This window comes from Amyelois transitella, chromosome 2, assembly GCF_032362555.1.
Source record: "Amyelois transitella isolate CPQ chromosome 2, ilAmyTran1.1, whole genome shotgun sequence".
NCBI lineage: Eukaryota > Metazoa > Arthropoda > Insecta > Lepidoptera > Pyralidae > Amyelois > Amyelois transitella.
This window is the reverse complement of record NC_083505.1, coordinates 1,203,026-1,222,356: the sequence shown is the minus strand read 5'-3', so window position 1 is coordinate 1,222,356 and position 19,331 is coordinate 1,203,026. Positions and strand designations below refer to the sequence as shown.

General features: G+C 38.0%; 1 protein-coding gene across 2 annotated transcripts; it reads left to right on the top strand.

Moving 5' to 3' along the window:
• Nucleotides 1–128: 128 nt before the first annotated feature.
• On the top strand, nt 129–19,251 carry LOC106136865 (ras-related protein Rab-5B). 2 transcript variants are annotated; one of them, XM_060946206.1, is made up of 6 exons: nt 129–355; nt 2,812–3,062; nt 7,039–7,111; nt 13,017–13,233; nt 14,893–15,004; nt 16,172–19,251. In XM_060946206.1, the coding sequence occupies exons 2-5, from the start codon at nt 2,815–2,817 to the stop codon at nt 14,991–14,993; spliced, it is 639 nt and encodes a 212-aa protein (XP_060802189.1). In that variant the 5' UTR covers nt 129–355; nt 2,812–2,814; the 3' UTR covers nt 14,994–15,004; nt 16,172–19,251. The 2 variants fall into 2 exon arrangements, with proteins under 2 accessions (XP_060802189.1, XP_060802194.1); XM_060946211.1 differs by lacking the exon at nt 129–355 and adding an exon at nt 447–906.
• The last annotated feature ends 80 nt before the right edge of the window (nt 19,252–19,331 follow it).

The window sequence follows — 19,331 nt, the reverse complement described above, 5'->3', positions numbered from 1 at the left end:
TTAGATTCGAGACGTTTGATATGGTAGGTAGCAGTTCCATTAAGACTGAATGCTTTTCGTGCACTCTTCTCATAGACCTGTTTCATAGACAAGACATAGACAAGTTTTTAAAAGTGACGTATGTAAGTTAACCATAGACAATATTTGTGAAACGTCTCGTTCGTTCGCTCTCTCGCTTCCATGTTTGTTCGTGGTAATTTCTCATTTCAGTGATACATTTTCTAATTTGCTGTGTAAAAATCGATGTTTTTCACAATTTAGGAGTGTAATTCATGAAATTTTCGGCATTACGGCGACCTCGTGAGGATTTATCGCCCGAGGAAAAGTGTACATCGGCGAAATAATAACAGGGAGGGTACGTCTTTCATATCCAATATAATCCAGTAAATGCGTCATTTTATCGTATAATGTCGTGTTTGAGATCATAATTGCACCGTTTTTGGCACAAGAAGTTCGCATCCTACTGTAGCATAATAACGTATCACGGAAATTCTTTTTCCAAAGGCTTTTAGGACCTCCAGCTGATTCGGAGGAGGGCGTCTATTGAATAAAATTGCATGGTCAAATATGAAGGAAACGCACTGATAGGGCAGATACTGTTAGTCATCACGTCTAGAGACACGTTTGCTAAAGGGAAATTAATCAAGAAATGGTAGTTGCACGTTAATGTGAAATTGGTCGAGATAAGTGCCCCCTGAATACGTTGTTTCTTTGTGATGTCGCGACGATAGCCACGGACAGATAACATGCTCTTGTTTACCGTTTGGAGTGAGTCTTAATTAGTTGCTTTTGTTTAGCTCCCATATGAAGGTTATCTTTGTGTAGTGCTTAATATATTTTCTGGATAGAAAGTGAATTGTTGGCCCTTTTTGTGGTGAAATTGTGTCGTTGGTGGATTGCTAAGAGGTGAGTTTGAGGAGCAGTGAAGCATTAATAACTTCCTGTTTGAGCTGAACTTCAAATCTTAAAGTCATTGTTGTTCAATCAGCTGTGAGAAAAACATGAGCACTTTTTTTCATTGTAGTAAAATCAAGTAAATATTTTTTTTTGTGCATTTTTATTGAATATAATAATATTCATAGACAACATAGTTCAAGCTTTCGTTGGTAAGACTTTCATTTTATTAAAATGCTTCTTTTTGGAAATTGACTAAAAAGTGTATGATAGCACAACTTTACTGAAATGTTATATGGTCACATATGACATTTCAGTAAAGTTGTGTAGTTGTAAATAAATATAAAAAGTTAAATTCTTAGCATAAATCTCTATAAAGCCTTAAAACCTTGGAGTTGACAGTAACACATGGTATTTTCAATATGTTAGCCTTTGTGAACAGAAAATACCACATTGTTTGAATGCCTTACTTCTTCTGAACAAACGACATGCTTTATCAACCTATTGATATCCTTACCTCTCTGCCTTATATAAATAAATAACACTTTATTCATATTACATTACATACAATTCTTTAAACTTCATTCTGTAATCTGTATTTTGCATATATTCTTCTGACAATCTGTTTGCCTGTCAGTTTTACAAATAAAACTTTCGTTCAGTCGGCAAAGGCTTCAACCAAACTTTTCCATTCCTGTCTTTCGCCTGCCACTCTACAGCATGTCCTTCAAGCAACCTGTCTTATGTCAACTTCCCATCCCAAAATTCCAATGGGTATGAATCCTAGAACGCTGCTTTATAGCTAGCTTATGTGTAATCATACAAAATTTCATCAAAATTGCTTCAGCTTTAGACAACATTCACAAGTATAATATTTTTCTTTTATATTTATCTTTTTCTATCATAGGAATGTGTGAGTCATACTATAATTGGAATAATATGCTTCTTGGTCACTAGATAAACATATTTGCAAGGTCACTATATCTATCAATTCAACATATGACTTTAATCTTCGTAAGTTTATTCAGTTTGATTTTTTTTAATAGCCATTGACATAATATTTATTTATTTATTTAAAACTTTATAGCACAATGAAAAAAAACATGTGCATTTGTCTATGCCAAATTTTTCTGTCCTTTGCCACACCAACTCATATAGCTGCTGAACCACACATGTCATCGTTCATTCTTTTCTTTTGCACTCCTATAGGCATGGTAAAAGGGTAACATATTAACTTATTTTCTTATCTATCTTTCAGTAAATATAAAAAAGATCTCTAAAGATATCCAAAAAATTTTTTTTTTGGAATTGCAAATATTTTTTTCCTCTATGGTATAATATTCTATTGTTTTCACATGAAAAACAATTTTTATCAAAACAATTGACTTGGATTTGTCAAGTTTACAGAAAAAAAAAAATACCCATTATGTATTTTTCTCTGACACAAGCATTATTTGCTTACAAGAGAGTCCTAACAATGTATCATTGTACACTTTGTTGTAAAAGAAATAAACTAATTTTTATTTATTTTATTTTATTTTTTATGTAAACACTCATACTTGTTATGTTTGAAATGGCACAATGTAATGGCAAAACAGTATGTTGGTAGGTAATGTATTATGAAAAGTCTATTTTTGGTTTGACTTCCTGTTGGTAGCCATCTTCTTGATTTATTATTTTCTTGCATCAACAATCACTATTTTACGAACAATTATGAGCTGATTAGGTAAAAGTGTTATTTTAAGTACAGGGTCTTTAGGTCTTCATGGAAAATACAGATCCCTCATTCGCCTTCTGGAATTTACGGGGATTTTGCGTATTTCGCGGCCATAGATGTTGCCAAAAAGAACCTTTTCATTCTAAGTCTATGTTCGCGCCAAAATCTATATTTTTTTTTAATTTTTTTTTTTTACACAGGTGATGGCAACAAACAGGAGCGGCGCTGTTCAGCGGCCAAACGGCGCGCCCCAGACCAAAGTGTGCCAGTTCAAGCTGGTGCTGCTCGGCGAGTCCGCGGTGGGCAAGTCCTCGCTGGTACTCCGGTTCGTCAAGGGCCAGTTCCACGAGTACCAGGAGAGCACGATCGGGGCGGCGTTCCTTACTCAGACCGTCTGCCTTGATGACACCACTGTGAAGTTCGAGATATGGGATACAGCGGGGCAGGAGAGGTGAGACTATTTTTTTTTTTTATTCATAGTAAGAACTATTTGGTCGTGACCTATTCTTTATCTATACTAATATTATAAAGCTGAAGAGGTTGTTTGTTTTTTGTTGTTGTTGTTGGCTGGCGATACCTAGTTATTAATATAACTTTTTCTATTGTGTCGGTGTCGGGAATCACACGGTTCAGAAAAAAGAATAGGACCATTCCATATCTTTCCCATGGACGTCGTAAAAGGCCACTGAGGTGTAGTCCTATAAACTTGGCATTCTTCTTTTAGGCGATGGGCTAACAACCTGTCTCTGTTTGAATTTCAATTCTATCTTAAAGCTAAATTACTGAACTACCCCGCAAGGGATATAGACGTGATTATATGTATGTATGTATTAAAATAACTTAATTGAGATTGGGAATAAATCTCTCATTAACGTTCCACGTGACGTAATCAACTTCCATTCTTAATAGGAAGCCCGACCAGTGCTAAACCCCCTCCAGACATGTTGTGTTCTATGTTAACTTAGAAACTGAATATGATTTAATACACTGTCTACGCAAATAGCTCACTGACGTGGCAATAATCTTGAACCTTAAACAAACTATGAACGACCCTGACATACATAGAATCTGCATGGTTTATTGGTATCTATAATCAACGTACAACATATAATCACGTCTATAGCCCTTGCGGGGTAGACAGAGCCAACAGTCTTGTAAAGACTGATAGGCAACGTTCAGCTATTTGGCTTTAAGATAGAATTGAGATTCAAATAAACATCCAAGACCCAGGCCAATCAAAGAAAGTTCGTTTCTCATCATGCCCTGACCGGGATTCGAACCCACTACCTCTGCGCCACAGAGGCTGTCATATTAAAAATTTGGAAGTTTGTTTGTCCCTATTTCACGTCTAAACAAAGGGGACTTTCTCCGCTGCTCATTTACTATAATTTATTAATGAAAGTTACGTAAAATACAATAATGACAAAAAAAAATACAAAGAATATCTATGATTCTCAATCTAATCTAATTTACTATAATTTGTTTATGATACTTGCGCAATCACAAAACTAGTTACGACAAATTATATTTGTACATTAATTAATTAGTAAACGAACGTAATCAATATAATTAGTAAAGATTACTAATGTTGAAGTGGACACTAACGCGCTTTCCCCTCCTTAGCGGGAATCCTACACTCGGTACTTTGTACCGGTAACGGAATCAATAGTACACAAATACTAATGCAGTACCGGTATTTTTTCAAATAATTTGTATTTAAAAACGTTCTGGCTATATCATCATCATCAGGTCAAGAGTACCTGAAACCTTGCATGCAGAGAGTTATGAATGTTTATGAATGAAGCGAAAGAAGTATGCGGGGATCGTGGCAAGTGAAAGGTGTAGTCTCTTTCTCTCTCTCTCTCTATTCTTACTATGTACTGTTACTCATGGAATAAATAAAAAAAGGTCACATTTGTTAATAATTTCCGTACAATTCGATGTTTGGTTGTGTAGTTCCCGGCACCAATACAAAAAAGAATAGGACCAATAAGGGACTAAGGGATAGGCTTACAAACTTGGGATTCTTTTATAGGCGATGGCTAAGCAACCTGTTACTATTTGAATCTCAATTCTATCATTAAGCCAAATAGCTGAACGTGGTCATTTAGTCTTTTCAAGACTGTTGGATCTGTCTACCCCGCAAGGGATGTAGACGTGACCATATGTATGTTTGTATGTAATTCGATGTTTATGCAAACGCTGTCTGACCTCTCTGAGACGTTGTCACAACGGTATCTAACCCAGCTTGGTTTACACTGGTTGCACTAGATGAGAGTGCTTATTCCCTTAGTCGACTAAGGAGACGACAACTGAGTGAACATGGGATTCTTGTACGCGACGGGCTAGTAACATGTCATTATTTGAATTTCAATTCCATCTTCAAGACATACTGCTGAACGCGGTCTCTCAGTCTTTTGAAGACTGTTGGCTCTGTCTACCCAGTAAGAGATATAGACGTGATTATAAGTATGTATTTCAACGAACAAGAGAAAAAGATTGATTTTCCATCGCCATTTTACAAAAGAATCATTTCTTAAACGTCAGTCACAATGGTTTGACGGCTTCTGTGGCTCAGCGGTAGTACGCTTGTCTGTGACACTGGAGGTCCCGGGTTCGAATCCCGGCCAGGGCATGATGAGAAAAGAACTTTTTCTAATTGGCCTGGGTCTTGGATGTTTATCTATATAAGTATTTATTATAAAATATCGTTGAGTTAGTATCTCGTAACGCAAGTCTCGAACTTACTTCGAGGCTAACTCAATCCGTGTAATTTGTCCCGTATATACCTATATTTATTTATATATATTAAATGGCATAACAAAGAAAAAAAGGTTTCAAACATGCAGTTTTTTTTATTATCTCTTTCTGCCAACTTAATATTTATAATCTCCTAGTTCAATGGCAGCGTCACATGAAGCATTATAATAATATGTTTATTTATATTTACCGATAAGTAAATCATTTACATTATAACCGTAGGATGAAAATCAAATGCACCTACTGTAGGCCCACCTAGAAAATATAACTTGCAGAGTCCTGTATTTAACTTGACCCAAGTGGGGTATAAAGGACGTATCTCTGAAATTTATCAATTTTGTCTGAATAAATTTTTACACATTGACTGAACGACATTTTTTGTATCATTGAAATTATGTACTAACTAGCGACCCGCCCCGGCTTCGCACGGGTGCAAAATTCGGAAAAAAATATACATAAAAACCTTCCTCTTGAATCACTCTACTTGTTACAAAAAACCGCATCAAAATCCGTTGCGTAATTTAAAAGATTTAAGCATACAGACAAACAGACTAAAATAGAGACTTTGTTTTATACTATGTAGTGATATTATAGATCCGAAAGTTTATGATGATTTGTGTTCGTTACTATTTCATGCAAAAACTACTGAACGGAGTTAAATTAGAATATAGCTTAGGCTTTGGAAATACATTGCCGGTTGACTGGAAGAGATCCCTTCGTGGGATAAGTCCGCCATTGCAAGTGATTTGTTTCTTTTATAACTATATACTATTTTCTTGTTACTGTGTAAATTTCTATGCAATAAAGATATTACAAACAAACAAACAAACATTTATAGAGATTTAAGTACGACGAATTCACTAAATAAAATATAATGTAAATACATATGTATATACATTCACATTTAAGAAGAAAGTATTGAATCCCTTTATCATACAATATACATATTTACAAGACAATAAGATTAGATAACGGAATATATTGACACAGACATACATACATACACGTGCGACGCAATATAAACCATGTGAGGAAGTGAGGTCGATACTACTTATACCTAGTGTGAATGAATCACGACATTTCTTACATTTGACATTGGATCAAAACTCTTGACATTTGATAAACGGTTAAAGTAATAAACAAAAGCGTTGGCATACACGTCAATGTTGGCATTACACGTACATACACGTCTATATCCCTTGCGGGTTAAACAGTGCCAACAATCTTGAAATGAGTGAAACGTTCATCTGTATGGCTTAATGATGGAACTGAGATTCAAATAGTGACAGGTCTCTAGCCCGTCGCCTAAAGTAGGTATATAAGTCTATTAGTAAGTCGACTTTTACGACATCTTATACATACATACATACATATAATTACGTCTATATCCCTTGCGGGGTAGACAGAGCCGACAGTCTTGTAAAGACTAATAGGCCACGTTCAGCTGTTTGGCTTTAAGATGGAATTGAGTTTCAAATAGTGACAGGTTGCTAGCCCATCGCCTAAAAGAAGAAGCCCAAGTTTATAATTCTACCCCTTAGTCGCCTTTTACGACATACATGGGAAAGAGATGGAGTGCTCCTATTCTTTTTTCTATTCGTGCCGGGAACCACACGGCAAATAATATAAGTATAGATAATTACAACTACGTTAATTTTGTGTTGCAGATATCACAGTTTAGCACCGATGTACTACAGAGGGGCGCAGGCCGCCATCGTCGTTTATGATATAACTAATCAAGTAAGTTTGTTTTTTTTTTTGGTCTTATGAATGGTTTCCATCGCATAATTACCTACACCGTGCCGTGCCAATTTTACCTACATACATACATGCATATGACGTCTATATCCCTTGCGCGGTAGACAGAGCCAACAGTCTTCAAAGACTGATAAGCCACGTTCATAAGCTATACATTGTATATCACAAGTTTATATGCTTATCCCTTAGTCGCCTTTTACGACATCCATGGAAAAGAGATGGAGTGGTCCTATTCTTTTTTCTATTGGTGCCGGGAACCGCACGGCACTCTTATGACATCCAGTCGAAATAGATTGAGTGGTCTTATTAATTGTGTCTGCTAAAAAATAATTTAAAAGCAAAATGTTATCAAAATGAATGATGAAAATAAAAGTCTTTCTTGTGGTATCCGATTTTTGGTGACATTTTACTTTGCAATTTGAGCGGCGAATGAACTTGTATAAATGTAATGATGTAGGTATTATAGTAAGTAACCGATTGTGCCAGCGTCATTGACCTAGGTTCGGTTAGGTTACATAAGTTTTCCTCGCTCGCACTGTCCAAGGCCCGCTATTCGCCTCTGCCTAGGCCGGCCGAGGTCGACTCACAAAGGATGCCTTATTTAAAACTCGACAGTATTCGTTAGTCATAGGTTCAATTGTTATGATAACATACATACATATGGTCACGTCTATATCCCTTGCGGGGTAGACAGAGCCAACAGTCTTGAAAAGACTGAATGGCCACATTCAGCTGTTTGGCTTAATGATAGAATTGAGATTCCAATAGTGACAGGTAATTGTAATGATAAATTTACATACATACATAAAATCACGCCTCTTTCCCGGAGGGGTAGGCGGAGACTACCTCTTTCCACTTGCCACGATCTCTGCATACTTCCTTCGCTTCATCCACATTCATAACTCTTTTCATGCAAGCTCGGCGGCGGTTTCGGAATAAATAAATGAATGGATAAATTTCCTAACTAAATTTTTTACATACTTTGTATACATATAATTGCGTCTATATCTCATTAAGGGGTGGACAGAGCCAACGGTCTTGAAAAGACTGAAAGGCCTTCCGCAAGGCTAGGCGTAATGCCTGGGGAACCGCGCGACGATGTTGAGTTGGAGTTTATTATTAACTAGCGACCCGCCCCGGCTTCGCACGGGTGCAAAATTCAAACTGTTACAAAAAACCGCATCAAAATCCGTTGCGTAATTTTAAAGATTTAAGCATACAGACAAACAGACTAAAATAGCGACTTTGTTTTATACTATGTAGTGATGCTCTTATCCGTGATATCTTTATGATATATGTGCTATTATTCCCTTAGTAGCCTTTTATGACATACATTTGGTCACGTCTATATCCCTTGCGGGGTAGACAGAGCCAACAGTCTTGAAAAGACTGAATAGCCTATTTGGCTTAATTATAGAATTGAGATTCAAATGGTGACAGGTTGCTAGCCCATCGCCTAAAAACGAATCCTAAGTTTATAAACCTATCCCTTAGGCGCCTTTTACGTCATCCATGGGAAAGAGATGGAGTGGTCCTATTGTTTGAAAGAAAGAAAGAAAGAAAGAAAAATGTTTATTCGGTGCAATTTAAATGTACAATAGAACACCAACATATCATAATGTACAAGACAATGAAATATTAAAAAAAAGAAAAAAGCACCAAAAAGGTCTCCGCTCAGCATATGTCGCAGCGTGAGCTACAACGCTGGTCTTCCGCGGATGCCTTAAAACTACAAAAACACTGACGATACAAAACACAGAAACTAGAAATAAAAGGTTTTTTTTTTTTTTTTTTTTTTTTTTTTTTTTTTTTTTTTTTTTTTTTTTTTTTTGTGCTGGGTGAAGCAATTTGTAATGTGATGTACCTACTTCAATAAAATAAAATATACTATTATATAATAAATAAATATAAATATAACAAAAAATTTTAGTAATTACTTATGGAGCTGCGATTTATGTCTTTTGAATATTAAGAATATGTCTTTTTAGTTTATTTTTAAACGTTTTTAATGTCATGCTCTTTCTGATAGGTGGTGGGATGTTGTTCCAACACTTGGTCGCAGCATATCGGAAACTACCCCTAAAAGCTGCGGTTTTATGTCTGGGATATATAAGGCGATCAGGGTCTCGACCACGTTTAGTGAACTTTAGTTTTTGGAATAAATAGGGTGGGCTTTCTTTCTTAATTACACCAAAGAGCAGGGCTGCAAAATGCAGTGTTCGCCGGGACTCCATCTTAAGCAGATCATTATTGTTCAAAAAAGGTGTTACGTGAGCTCTATGGGGGATGGCAAAGCAATACCTTGCACAAGAATTTTGAACCCGTTGTATGAGTTTTTTGGTACGAGCAAGCAAACACTCTCCTGTTACAACGTCTGCGTAATTTAATTTGGACAAAATTAACGCTTCACATAAATAAATCCGCGTTTCCGCATTCAGATAATCCCGTATGTGATAGAGAACTTTCAGGCGGTAGTAACAATTTTTTACAATCTCGGTGACGTGCCTTTCAAATAGCAGTCTACTGTCCATTACAACACCAAGGTTTCTGGCTTCTGCAACTTCTTTAATTTCAATTTCTTTCAGTTTGATAACGGGTGTATGACTCTTGATATTAGAGGATTGTGCGTTAGTGCCCATTATTATATACATGGACTTTTTCGGATTCACTACTAATCCATTGGCATCAGACCATTTCACTACTTGTGAAAGATCACTGTTTTTTGTGTTGGTGCCGGGAACCACACGGCACTCTGATGACATCCATTCGAAATAGATGGAGTGGTTTATTTATTGTGTCTGCTAAAAATTATTTTAAAAGCAAAAAGTTATCAAAATGAATGATGAAAATTATGTGAAATCCCGACTCGTACAAAAATTAACATAAATCACACAAGGTTCTGTACAGCCTGTTACAAGTCTGAATACATGTACGTGATATCTGTATATCGCCACTATCTTATCAAATACATTAATTGTTATTTTCGTATCGCGGCTGATTGTACTTTTAGTGTTGGCAAATGTAGGCAGTTTTTTTTTACAATTTGGAATGACGAATTATGTAGGGACATGTTTATAAACTTCGGATTCTTCTTTTAGACGATGGGCTGGCAAACTGTCGCTACTTGAATCTCAACGTGGTCTACCAGTCTCTTCAAGACTGTTGGCTCTGTCTTCCCGCAAGGGATATAGACGTGACTATATGTATGTATATACGTATCCGCGCTAAGAAAACTCTTCTTATATCTATACTATTATTATAAAGCTGAAGAGTTTGTTTGTTTGAACGCGCTGATTTTAGGAACTACTGTTACGAATTGAAAAATCCTTTTTGTGTTGAATAGACCATTTATCGAGGAAGGCTATATAACATCACGCTGCAACTATAAGGAACGAAGAAATAATGGAAAATGTGAAAAAAAACGGGACAATTATTCATCCTTGAGGGCTTTAATGATGCCCAATATAACTATTCCACGCGAACGAAGTCGCGGGCACAGCTTGTTCTTATATATATATACCTTGCCCTCTCGACGTACAGATGAGTATTAAAAAACTGATAACTGTCTTACAACATTACTGGCATCCTTATTAGACCCTATAAAGTCGACAGTCGCTTTCGACCGGTTTACGATAGGTTATTATTGATGTTGCGATCAGATCAGTAATTAACATTGTATGGCAAATGAAACGCACTTGTTAAAGCGAAGATATGGTTAGAATTTCTGTTTACAAGTAAGGGTAAAGGGTTTGAGCGCTTTAAATGGATCCAATTCGGGTTAGGTTTACCTGAAAAGGTTGAGGAGGTCAGATGGGAGTCGTTTCGTGTAAAAAGCTGACTCAACCAATCTAAGATCCATGGTGCGAGGCATACCCCGGGCTCCTCTCTAGAACGGTGAGGATGCAACCGGGACTAAAGCCAGGAACAATAAAAAATATATACAGGACAAATTACACAGATTGAGTTAGCCTCGAAGTAAGTTCGAAACTTGTGTTACGAGATACTAACAACGATACTATACTTTATAATAAATACTTATATAGATAAACATCCATTACCCAGGCCAATCAGAGAAAGTTCGTTTCTCATCATGCCCTGGCCGGGATTCGAACCCGGGACCTCCGGTGACAAAGACAAACGTATTACCACTACGCCACAGAGGCCGTCAAAGAAAGAAGTCGGAGGAAGAAGACATGATGCCTACCCGGGCACCCCCGGAAGGTCAGCGTTGGCTGTGTAGCATATTGTTTTCAGCCAGCATTATGCTGAGGGGGTACCCTTTCGGGAGCACCATACTACCTTTCTATTTTTGTACTTATTCTTATTTGTTCTTTTTTTGTCTTTTTGTTTTGGCGTTTTACGAATAAATTCTTTACTTAACATCTATATTAATATACTATTATAAAGCTGAAGAGTTTTGTTTGAACGCGCTAATCTCAGGAACTACTGGTTCGAATTGAAATATTCTTTTTTCCTTAAATAGACCATTTATCGAGGAAGGCTTTAGGCTATATAACAGCACGCTGCAACTACAAGGAGGAAAGAAATAATGGAATATGTAAAAAAAAACGGGAACAATTATTCATACTCGAGGGCATCAATGATGCCTAAAATAACTATTCCACGCGGACGAAGTCTCAGGCACAGCTAGTGATGTATACCCGTTTGCTATACGTCCCGGACGGCGGTCAGACGACACAGAAAGATAAGGTTCCCGTGTCGCGTCGTAGGCGTGCCCCACTGTACTGTGATCGTCTGGGGGTGAATCTCTTGATACATTCATACATACATATGGTCACGTCTATATCCCTTGCGGGGTAGACAGAGCCAACAGTCTTGAAAAGACTGAATGGCCACGTTCAGCTATTTGGCTTAATGATAGAATTGAGATTCAAATAGTGAAGTAAAGAAGAATGCCAAGTTTGTAAGCCTATCCCTTAGTCGCCTTTTACGACATCCATGGGAAAGAGATTGAGTGGTCCTGTTCTTTTTTCATTGGTGCCGGGAGCCACACGGCACACGCGGACGATGTCAGGAAAAGCTTTGTTGATGACAGGGTCATGATTTCAGTTATAATCATCATTCATCTCATAAGTACCTGAAAGTTGGTTAACCTAATTTGATATGTCTTAACTTGGGATTCTCCTTTTAGGCGATGGGCTAGCAACCTGTCACTATTTGAATCTCAATTCTATCATTAAGCCAAACGTGGCTCGTCAGTCTTTTTTAAGACTGTTGGCTGTGTCCACTCCGCATGTATTCTCTCTCATTGTTATGTTGTGGTAAACTCATTTTTAGAAGTGCCTGGTCATAACTCCGCAGACCATCCGCAATCCAAAAGAGTCGATTAGAACAAATTAATTAGAATATTTAAAATAAACGTTATGGCCTATATATACATACATGCCATTTACACATGCATCCTTATAGTATATCAAGGCGGTCTGGAAGCCCGCGGGTAATCGAGCGTTATATATAATTCAGCGGTATGTGTGGATGCTCCATTAGATGTCATAAGAACAGACTTATCAATGTTCCACTCACAATATTTTCTTCCAGCTAACATTCGAGGTATCAATCATCTTTTCTTACATACATACATACATATAATCACGTCTATATCCTTTGCGGGGTAGACAGAGCTGACAGTCTAGAAAAGACTGATAGGTCAAGTTCAGCTATTTTTGGCTTTAAGATAGAATTGAGACTCAAATAGTGATAGGTTACTAGCCCATCGCCTATCCCTTAGTCGCCTTTTACGACATTCATGGGAAAGAGATGGAGTGGTCCTACTCGTGCTCTTTTTTCTATTAGTGCCGGGAACCACACGGCCCTATCCATTTCTTTATAGATAAACATTTCAATTATATCTACCATTTCTTTCCAGGACACATTCGGTCGCGCGAAGAATTGGGTGAAGGAGCTCCAGCGGCAGGCGTCACCATCGATAGTGATCGCCCTGGCCGGGAACAAGAGCGACTTGGCCGCCAAGCGCATGGTCGAGTTCGAGGAGGCCCAAGCGTACGCCGACGAGAACGGGCTGCTCTTCATGGAGACCAGCGCCAAGACCGCCATGAATGTCAACGACATCTTCCTGGCTATTGGTGAGTTTTCTACTATTTTGGTAGGAAAAGTGACTCGGCCGCCAAGCGCATGGTCGAGTTCGAGGAGGCCCAAGCGTACGCCGACAAGAACGGACAGCTATTTTTTCTACTATTTTGGTAGTAAGTGATAAGTTGCTGAGGGCTTGGTCGAGTGTGAGGAGGCCCAAGCGTACGCCGACGAGAACGGACTGCTCTTCATGGAGACCAGCGCCAAGACCGCCATGAATGTCAACGACATCTTCCTGGCTATTGGTGAGTTTTCTACTATTTTGGTAGGAAAAGTGACTCGGCCGCCAAGCGCATGGTCGAGTTCGAGGAGGCCCAAGCGTACGCCGACAAGAACGGACAGCTATTTTTTCTACTATTTTGGTAGTAAGTGATAAGTTGCTGAGGGCTTGGTCGAGTGTGAGGAGGCCCAAGCGTACGCCGACGAGAACGGACTGCTCTTCATGGAGACCAGCGCCAAGACCGCCATGAATGTCAACGACATCTTCCTGGCTATTGGTGAGTTTTCTACTATTTTGGTAGGAAAAGTGACTCGGCCGCCAAGCGCATGGTCGAGTTCGAGGAGGCCCAAGCGTACGCCGACAAGAACGGACAGCTATTTTTTCTACTATTTTGGTAGTAAGTGATAAGTTGCTGAGGGCTTGGTCGAGTGTGAGGAGGCCCAAGCGTACGCCGACGAGAACGGACTGCTCTTCATGGAGACCAGCGCCAAGACCGCCATGAATGTCAACGACATCTTCCTGGCTATTGGTGAGTTTTCTACTATTTTGGTAGTAAAAGTGGCTGTTATTTTTTTTTTCTACTATTTTGGTACTAAGTGATAAGTTGCTAAGCGCATGGTCGAGTGTGAGGAGGCCCAGATTTATGTCGCCGAGATAGGTTTTAACACGAAGCGACTTCCATCTGACCTCCGCAGTCAAGGTACATATTATATTATATCATGGCTAAACTGTGACTATTTATTTATGTAAATATATAAAGCAAAAATCTTTTCATTTTATTACACATTCAATGTATATATATTACATACATACATATGGCCACGTCTATATCCCTTGCGGAAAAGACTGAATGGCCACGTTCAGCTATTTGGCTTAATTATAGAATTGAGATTCAAATAGTGGCAGGTTGCTAGCCCATCGCCTAAAAAAGAATCTCAAGTTTTGTAAGCCTATCCCTTAGTCGCCTTTAACGACATCCGTGGGAAAGAGATGGAGTGGTCCTATTTTTTTTTTGTATTGGTGCCGGGAACCACACGGTATAACATATGCATATATATATATTTTATAAATAAAATACGAGTGTTTCTGTTTGTCAAACACACTAATTTGTCACCATATCGACTTTTGTGCCGTGTGGTTCCCGGCACCAATACAAAAAAGAATAGGACCACTCCATCTCTTTCCCGTGGATGTCGTAAAAGGCGACTAAGGGATAGGCTAACAAACTTGGGATTCTTTTTTAGGCGAGGGGCTAGCAACCTGTCACTATTGGAATCTCGATTCTATCATTAAGCCAAATAGCTGAATGTGGCCATTCAGTCTTTTCAAGACTGTTGGCTCTGTCTACCCCGCAAGGGATATAGACGTGACCATATGTATGTATGTATGTATATCGACTTTTAACCAATTGATCTTTCTCATGTTCCCGCAGCGAACAAGTTACCAAAGAGCGAGTCGGCGGGCGCGGCGGGCGCGGGCGCGCGGCGGCTCAACGACAACGACGCGCCGCGCGCCGGCGGCTGCTGCAAGTGATACTCTCACAGGTAACACGTACGGTTCATGTTTATACGTACATACATATGATGATCACGTCTATATCCCTAGCGGGGTAGGGTAACCAGTCTTGAAGAGACTATATAAGTATTTATTATAAAATATAGTATCGTTGAGTTAGTATCTCGTAACACAAGTTTCGAACTTACTTCGAGGCTAACTCAATCTGTGTAATTTGTCCCGTATATATAAAAAGAGACTGGTGGGCCACGCTCAGCTTATTGGCTTGATGATAGAATTGGGATTCATATAGTGACAGGTTGCTAGCTCATCGCCTAAAAGAGGAATCCCAAGTTTATAAGCCTATCCCTTAGTCGCCTTTTACGACATCCGTGGGAGATGGAGTGGTCCTATTCTTTTTTGTAATGGTGCCGGGAACAACACGGCACCTTTATATTTCTACTCCTCGATAAAGTCTAGTGTCCGTAGCAATGCCAATAAGGGAAATCTGCCGGAAGTTCGGCTTCGCGATCGGCCGAAGATTGTTTACAGCCAGCATTATGCTGAGTACCCTTTCGGTAAAATCATCCTGTTTACTTTTATAATAATACTAGCTGTGACTTCGTCCGCGTGAAATAGTTATTATGGGCATCATTGAAGCACTCAGGGATGCATAATTTTTTTGCACATTTTCCATTATTTCTTTGCTCCTTATAGTTGCAGCGTGATGTTATAGCCTAAAGCCTTATTGTTTTTGTAATGGTGTTCATTAAAAAAATACTTTTTACTTCACAATGGGCAGCTAGTATTGCTAGATGGCTGTCGCGGTAAGTGATACATTCACAAGTACGAAACTCCCCTATAAAAGTGTACGAAAATGAACTTAATGGGTTCGCTAATCTACGTTAGAACTGTTTAGACAACGCCTATGCCTACATTCGTGAGCCAAGGAGAGTGCGTACCAACCCTCACTGGCATTCAGTCATTAGTCTGAGGCACTTGAAAAAATGCACACGCGTTTATATTAGTTTTCGATGATAAAACAACTTTTCAAAAGATATCCTTTTCCAAAAAAATAACTCTAATACTTTGGTATAACCTAGCTTCGTTCTGCAGATTACGTTATGTTCGTCTAAAAGTGTATACATAATTTAAGAAATAATGAATTACATAATCTTGGAATCGATTCATTAAAACAACAATATTGCAATTTCCAGAAATGTCCCACACAGCGCTCGGCGCGGGCCGGCGTCGGGGCGCCGCCGGAGACTTGCGGCGCGCCCCGGGCTCGGCCCCACACACACACACCACCCGCCAATTCTAATGCCATCTGTTTAAAACTATATTGACATTGACACCTGTCAGAACACGCGCCAAATAGTGACATCAGAATTGGCGCCAAACCGAAAAGATTGAAACCGTCACCCACGTTCCGGTTTCAAACTTCTCGGACGAAACGCAGGCGGCGGCGACCCAATATTATTAAAAAAAAAACGCTATATGATAAATAGATTAAAACTTATTTGTAATTTTAATGAGATGTAATAAAAGATATATTTAATTTCGTTTGTATCATGTTATAGGCAGTCGGCTGCACTGTTCCCATGTAGTTTAAGGGGTTACATAACGAAATTTCGGTTTAGGCCGTATAATGTCGTTGCTATGTTAAAGATGCTGCAGTCGGAAGGGATACGCTTACTTGCTGTTAAAGTCAACGCATAATATAGATGAGGGCTATTGAACAGTAATAAAAATAAAACAATTAAGTGTTCTCATTTTAAAATTGCCACCCACAAAATAGCGAGAACATTCCTTGATAAAGTTTAAGAGTTTTATTTAAAGGTCTCATCGAATAAACTGAAATTTAATGTAACAATGTTATTTCTTCAATGAATTTTTCAAATCAACGACATTTCAGCCGTCGTTCAAAACGTATGACTTCCAGCTGCAGTATCTACAGTAATACGTCACATAGAAGCATATGCTTCAATAACTATCAAAACGTGGTGAAGGTGCATTTACATTCGCGATTCATTCTCACTTCGCTTTCATTTTACTTACGCCGAGGCCGTGAAACATAGATCCCGGAGCAAATATAAAAAAAAAATATGTCAACGTTAATTTTTGTACAGCAAAATGTCAAATAAGTTGCCAGTTGCCAGCCAACGTTCATAATAAATTTTTATTTGCATGTTAATATTATTGCAGAGTTACATTAGAAGTAAAGTTTCTGTATCTTGTTTCGATTATTAAGATTTTTTGGTTTAGCTGATTGGTTGGCGAATTGTCATATTGCCGAATGACAAATGTGAAACTTTATAAAAATATGTTGGCTTTTGATATCTTATTTGACATTTGTTATAATAAATTATAAATACTTAAAAAAAACAATTAATTTCGGTCCAAAAGATTTTCCTTCATGAAGCTATACATTGAATTTTGAAACTTGAATACAGCTGTCACCTCTGTGAAATACCGCGTCTGTGAGCCGGTCTCATTGCAAACAAACCCTATTACTTTGTAGATAAGAGTTGTATTCGCATCGCTTCAATCGTGGTTTCATCGTTTTCCACAAGGTCCTAGGCTAATTTCATCACCGCCGTTTCTCCTGCACATTTCAATATATTTTTTTATACAAGCGACAAGACCAAACATTTTGAAAAAGAGAGAAAACATGTCCTCTGGATTCTTGTCAACGTGTTTAACCGGAGTTTTGACTGTTCTGTAACTATGTATAGGTACTTGTCGCTTTGATATATTTTGTCGTCTTGAGGTCACACAACAATCCTGTACGTTCTGTGCTACAGCAACCAAATTATTGTAGGTAATTTTAATTAAGTTATTAATTCTGTCTATTTTACATTGGTACATCCGGCCTTGATTTGAGGTTATTGTTTGCAACATTGACACATCATTTGAAAAAATAAAAGCTTTTAAAAAGTATTTATTTATTCAAATTTCAGTAGACCCACACACCAAAATATATTGAAATGTGGAGGAACAAACGCATTTCTTATTTAGTTCAAACAATAGTTATTTAATATTAGGTTTACACGTCTCAGTTAGGTCGTTGTAGTTATTTTAAAACACACTAATTATTCAATGGACAAATTGTTCTACGTTATGTTTATGTAACTTTATAATTATATATTTTAAGCAAAGTGTATCTTGGTGGTTTTGCTAATCAGTGTTTCAGCATTATATTTGTATATCGCATTCCATACAGGGGTCCTTTCTGGGTTTTCGAAACTTAATATGTAAAATATTGGTCATAGAAAAACATCAGTAGACGGAACTATGGTCGAGGAGTAATCGCCTCAATATTTATAGCTAAATATTTTTTTATAGGCTTGTTCTTGTAGCTGTAATATCTAATGAGAAGATTAATTTTGTCTGAAAATGTCTTGATACTGAGCGATGCTACACTTGATATTCTTCATTTGTGATATAAATATTAACCTATTACAAAATTGTTAATGCATTTGGTGAGCCCTGAATCCCGAAAATTATAGAAAATGTCCAATAAGGTTTTCATGTAAAATCGATTGCGGTTACTATACAACTTTTGTTATACATAGATGTTATGTATCTTATTTTGGATATGGAAATTGGAGGCTCGTGACCGCCCGCTTCCCCGCGCCTGAGCAACTGTCTTGTAAAATTAAATGCCGATCGTTGGTAAGAGCATTCCTATAAACGACTAGACCGGTATAGCTTATGTGATTAAATATTGTATTACACGTATATATAATATCTTTTAGGATTTCAAAAATATATTGTAATTAATGGAAATACAATTATGAAATTTTCTCGGCGATTCTCGTTGTTGATGAATCATCAATATTGCTATAAAGATTTATGAAGGAATGTTGCCAACTTTTTGTCAGCCGAGTAAACAATTTTTTTCTTGTATAAACACCATCTACTCGTATCCTAAAGATATCTACTACTCGGCTTATTTTAGTTTTGAGCTGACAAATTGATGTGAATACGGCCTTACAATGCGGCGACCACAAGCGGAGATGAGTAGGTATCAACCAATCGCGCAACGTTTTCAAACAATTGAGCGCTGCTATTGGTTGATTCCCCGCAGCTCCGTTTCTTTATACGCTAGTTTCGTGTTTGGGAGCGGGCGGTCAAGCTGGGCGGCTATGGCGGACGCCACAAGTGGTCGAAGCCGTAACTGACCGGCGGCGGGATGCTAACGCGCGGTAACATTGTATGTTTTTGTATTGTGTAAATATTTTGGATTTATTAAGATTATTATATTGAATAAAAAAAATATTGTAAATGGACAGCTTGTGAGTTTTATTTGTTCTTGACACTACTTTTTTTTGGATTTACCACCAATTACCCGATTCAGGGTTCACTGTCATG

Bases quoted from the DNA above. Each gene is read 5' to 3' on its own strand.
- LOC106136865 (XM_060946206.1), top strand. From the start codon at position 2,815: ATGGCAACAAACAGGAGCGGCGCTGTTCAGCGGCCAAACGGCGCGCCC. The intron at 3,063-7,038 runs GTGAGACTATTT...TTTGTGTTGCAG, and splicing joins GATACAGCGGGGCAGGAGAG to ATATCACAGTTTAGCACCGA. The intron at 13,234-14,892 runs GTGAGTTTTCTA...ATGTTCCCGCAG, and splicing joins CGACATCTTCCTGGCTATTG to CGAACAAGTTACCAAAGAGC.